The sequence below is a fragment of the Gobius niger genome (assembly GCF_951799975.1).
Source record: "Gobius niger genome assembly, chromosome: 20".
Lineage (NCBI taxonomy): Eukaryota > Metazoa > Chordata > Actinopteri > Gobiiformes > Gobiidae > Gobius > Gobius niger.
Genome location: NC_136871.1, coordinates 352,446 through 357,690, shown reverse-complemented (window position 1 = coordinate 357,690; position 5,245 = coordinate 352,446). Strand labels below are relative to the sequence as shown.

The window sequence follows — 5,245 nt, the reverse complement described above, 5'->3', positions numbered from 1 at the left end:
GGTGAGTCACACAGAGAGAGCTGCAGGTGAGACACACAGAGAGCTGCAGGTGAGACACACAGAGAGCTGCAGGTGAGACACACAGAGAGCTGCAGGTGAGACACACAGAGAGCTGCAGGTGAGACACAGAGAGCTGCAGGTGAGACACACAGAGAGAGCTGCAGGTGAGTCACACAGAGAGCTGCAGGTGAGTCACAGAGAGCTGCAGGTGAGACACACAGAGAGCTGCAGGTGAGTCACACAGAGAGAGCTGCAGGTGAGACACACAGAGAGCTGCAGGGTGAGACACACAGAGAGCTGCAGGGTGAGACACACAGAGAGAGCTGCAGGTGAGACACACAGAGAGCTGCAGGTGAGACACACAGAGAGCTGCAGGTGAGACACACAGAAGAGCTGCAGGTGAGACACACACAGAGAGCTGCAGGTGAGACCACACAGAGAGCTGCAGGTGAGACACACACGAGAGCTGCAGGTGAGTCACAGAGAGCTGCAGGTGAGACACACACAGAGAGCTGCAGGTGAGACACACAGAGAGAGCTGCAGGTGAGACACACAGAGAGCTGCAGGTGAGACACACAGAGAGCTGCAGGTGAGACACACAGAGAGCTGCAGGTGAGACACACAGAGAGAGCTGCAGGTGAGACACACAGAGAGCTGCAGGTGAGACACACAGAGAGCTGCAGGTGAGACACACAGAGAGCTGCAGGTGAGACACACAGAGAGCTGCAGGTGAGACACACAGAGAGCTGCAGGTGAGACACACACAGAGAGAGAGCTGCAGGTGAGACACACAGAGAGAGCTGCAGGTGAGACACACAGAGAGCTGCAGGTGAGACACACAGAGAGCTGCAGGTGAGACACAGAGAGAGAGCTGCAGGTGAGACCACAGAGAGCTGCAGGTGAGACACACAGAGAGAGCTGCAGGTGAGACACACAGAGAGCTGCAGGTGAGTCGCACAGAGAGCTGCAGGTGAGACACAGAGAGCTGCAGGTGAGTCGCACAGAGAGCTGCAGGTGAGACACACAGAGAGCTGCAGGTGAGACACACAGAGAGCTGCAGGTGAGACACACAGAGAGCTGCAGGTGAGTCACACAGAGAGCTGCAGGTGAGACACACAGAGAGCTGCAGGTGAGACACACAGAGAGCTGCAGGTGAGACACACAGAGAGCTGCAGGTGAGGCACACAGAGAGCTGCAGGTGAGACACACAGAGAGAGAGCTGCAGGTGAGACACAGAGAGAGAGCTGCAGGTGAGACACACAGAGAGCTGCAGGTGAGACACACAGAGAGCTGCAGGTGAGACACACAGAGAGAGAGCTGCAGGTGAGACACAGAGAGAGAGCTGCAGGTGAGACACACAGAGAGCTGCAGGTGAGACACACAGAGAGAGAGCTGCAGGTGAGACACACAGAGAGCTGCAGGTGAGACACACAGAGAGAGAGCTGCAGGTGAGACACACAGAGAGCTGCAGGTGAGACACAGAGAGAGAGCTGCAGGTGAGACACACAGAGAGCTGCAGGTGAGACACACAGAGAGCTGCAGGTGAGACACACAGAGAGAGAGCTGCAGGTGAGACACAGAGAGAGAGCTGCAGGTGAGACACAGAGAGAGCTGCAGGTGAGACACACAGAGAGCTGCAGGTGAGACACACAGAGAGCTGCAGGTGAGACACACAGAGAGCTGCAGGTGAGACACACAGAGAGAGAGCTGCAGGTGAGACACAGAGAGAGAGCTGCAGGTGAGACACACAGAGAGCTGCAGGTGAGACACACAGAGAGCTGCAGGTGAGTCACACAGAGAGAGCTGCAGGTGAGACACAGAGAGAGAGCTGCAGGTGAGACACACAGAGAGCTGCAGGTGAGACACAGAGAGAGCTGCAGGTGAGACACACAGAGAGAGAGCTGCAGGTGAGACACACAGAGAGCTGCAGGTGAGACACACAGAGAGAGAGCTGCAGGTGAGACACACAGAGAGAGCTGCAGGTGAGACACACAGAGAGAGCTGCAGGTGAGACACAGAGAGAGAGCTGCAGGTGAGACACAGAGAGAGAGCTGCAGGTGAGACACACAGAGAGCTGCAGGTGAGACACACAGAGAGCTGCAGGTGAGACACACAGAGAGAGCTGCAGGTGAGACACACAGAGAGCTGCAGGTGAGACACACAGAGAGCTGCAGGTGAGACACACAGAGAGCTGCAGGTGAGACACACAGAGAGCTGCAGGTGAGACACACAGAGAGCTGCAGGTGAGACACACAGAGAGCTGCAGGTGAGACACACAGAGAGCTGCAGGTGAGACACACAGAGAGCTGCAGGTGAGACACACAGAGAGCTGCAGGTGAGTCACAGAGAGCTGCAGGTGAGACACACAGAGAGCTGCAGGTGAGTCACACAGAGAGCTGCAGGTGAGTCACACAGAGAGCTGCAGGTGAGACACAGAGAGCTGCAGGTGAGACACACAGAGAGCTGCAGGTGAGACACACAGAGAGAGAGCTGCAGGTGAGACACAGAGAGAGCTGCAGGTGAGACACACAGAGAGAGCTGCAGGTGAGACACACAGAGAGCTGCAGGTGAGACACACACAGAGAGAGAGCTGCAGGTGAGACACACAGAGAGCTGCAGGTGAGACACACAGAGAGCTGCAGGTGAGACACACAGAGAGCTGCAGGTGAGACACACAGAGAGCTGCAGGTGAGGCGCACAGAGAGCTGCAGGTGAGACACACAGAGAGCTGCAGGTGAGACACACAGAGAGCTGCAGGTGAGACACACAGAGAGCTGCAGGTGAGACACACACAGAGAGAGAGCTGCAGGTGAGACACACAGAGAGCTGCAGGTGAGACACACAGAGAGCTGCAGGTGAGACACACAGAGAGCTGCAGGTGAGACACACAGAGAGCTGCAGGTGAGACACACAGAGAGCTGCAGGTGAGACACACAGAGAGCTGCAGGTGAGACACACAGAGAGCTGCAGGTGAGACACAGAGAGAGCTGCAGGTGAGGCGCACAGAGAGCTGCAGGTGAGACACACAGAGAGCTGCAGGTGAGACACACAGAGAGCTGCAGGTGAGACACACAGAGAGCTGCAGGTGAGACACACAGAGAGAGAGCTGCAGGTGAGACACAGAGAGAGCTGCAGGTGAGGCGCACAGAGAGCTGCAGGTGAGACACACAGAGAGCTGCAGGTGAGGCACACAGAGAGAGCTGCAGGTGAGACACAGAGAGCTGCAGGTGAGGCGCGATAGTGGAGGCAGAAGAACTCTCCCCCAGAGCTTTATCCACCCAATCAAACCACTGAAGTCAGCAGAGTTTAGGATCCAGAACATGAGCGAGGTGATGGATCCGTGATGCTGCTGTCGGTGAAAGACACGTCCAATATGAAACAACGTGGAGATAATCCTTCACTGTAAATATCCAACTCAAGGTCATGAACGGCTTCATTCACAATAAAGTTTATCCAAATGTTGGGAAACACAAAGCGAACGCTCCTCTGCTCAGGGACAGAAGGAAAGTCAAATTCCTGTTACTTTAGACCAGGGGTGCCCAAAGTGCCAGAGGGTGACCTACTTTTGCGCCGCATCTGGTCAATAACTCTCTCCCGTTCATTTTCAATGGCAAATATAAATGCAGTACACTTTTTGACCACGAGCGTCAAATTGGGGGCGCTGTTTCACTCCTTTCACAAAGTTAAGGAAACACTGTTCTGGTGTCTTGGTGTTTATCAATCACAGCGTCGTAGCATCAACTTTCCCATTTTTCCAACTTTTTTTTGCAAAAATCGTTGACATCTATGACTTATAAAATAATTTATGCTGAACTGACACTTTCAAAATGATCTAATCTGGCATTTTCTTTGACTTAAAGAAGTGAATGAGCTAAAGTCACTGCAGGTACAGGTGGTGCTGCTGTTTCCATTTTGCTCTATATTGCTACAATAATTGATTTTGTTCTACTAAAACTAGGCTTTTGTAGCATGTTTAACCCCTTAACTCCCACCTTAACCGAGCACATTTTCTCCAGTTTGGCTTTACCCCAATCCCAAAGCTTCTGGAAAAAAAAGCTGTGAAAATAGCAACAAAACTGAGACGAAAACAATGATGGAAATGTGACAAAAATGTGACAAAAAATGACAAAAATTTGATGAAAAATGGACCAAAAAATGACAAATAAGTTACAAAAATGAGTTGAATATCCAACAAAAAATGATGGAAAAAAAATCTGATGACATGAGAAAAAAGATCCTCTCGGTTCAGGCGGGAGTTAAGAGGTAAGTTGCATAGATAGAATTAAATGCAAATGTATACATATATATAAGAAAATAAAGTCACTTTTATTATTTGCAGTTATGTGTTTCACGCTTGACATCGCCGTGTTTGGCCCGCGACCCACAGGCACTTTTTCATTTTGGCCCTCGGAGACAAAAAGTTTGGGCCCCCCTGGTTTAAACCCATTGTCCAGAGACTAAAATTGCAACAAAAATTTTTTACAGAATGGGTTTTTTTTTTGTAGGTCGCAGGACCAAGTGGGTAAAACTCAAAAAATGGCTAAGCCCAAAAGCGGGAGCTGCCTTTGATTTCTCTTGAAGAGTTGGGCAAGTACAAAAAAGATGAATTAATTCAGTATGCTGAGTCGCACACAATTCCAATCGATAAAACTCAAAAGAAAGGTGAGCTGCAGGAAGTGATCGCTGCCTGGTCGGTGGGCCAGGTTCTCAGGGCGCGGTGGACGTTGAGGCTGCCGGCTCCACTGTGGAATAACCGGTCAGTAGCTCCGGGCTGGCCAGCTCCACTCCGAAAGCTGAGGAGCGGTTTCCAAGCCCTCCTCGGGCGGGAGGGGCTGTTGCTGAGGTTGGAGGACGGGAGGTTCCACCGTTCACCAGCTCTTTCTCCCCCGTCTCCTCCGGCTCGGTTAAGCCTCTTCTCGGCATCGAGTTACGCTTGGAACAGCTTCAAATGGAGGCCGCAGAGGAAGAGCAGGAGCGCAAGGCCCAACTGGAGTTACAACTAGACTTTAGGAAACTTGAAATTGAGGCCGAAACCAGTGTGAGAATTCGACGGCTTGAGCTGGAGGCCGAAAGTCGCCTCCTTCTCAACCCGCGGTCAGGTCTGCCTAAGCCCCGCCTTCCACCTCCCACAGGGCAAACTTCAGTCTGTTCATCAAAACATCTGACAAGTTTAGGAAACATCAAACCCAGACTAGACTCTGGACCAATAATAATATCATTAAAATAATTATGATGATAATTAGTT

The 5,245-nt window shown here is 51.8% G+C and overlaps 1 protein-coding gene across 1 annotated transcript in view; it reads right to left on the bottom strand.

The window, feature by feature from the left end:
* LOC306979488 (14-3-3 protein beta/alpha-1-like) overlaps positions 1 to 4,923 on the bottom strand; it is a gene marked incomplete at its 5' end in the record, with an annotated part of 39,370 nt that extends 34,447 nt beyond the window's left edge. Inside the window, one exon of the mRNA XM_079578441.1 lies at positions 4,724 to 4,923. Coding sequence (XP_079434567.1) covers positions 4,724 to 4,923 — 200 coding nt within the window. The remainder of the gene's footprint in view (positions 1 to 4,723) is intronic.
* Between the last annotated feature and the right edge of the window lie 322 nt (positions 4,924 to 5,245).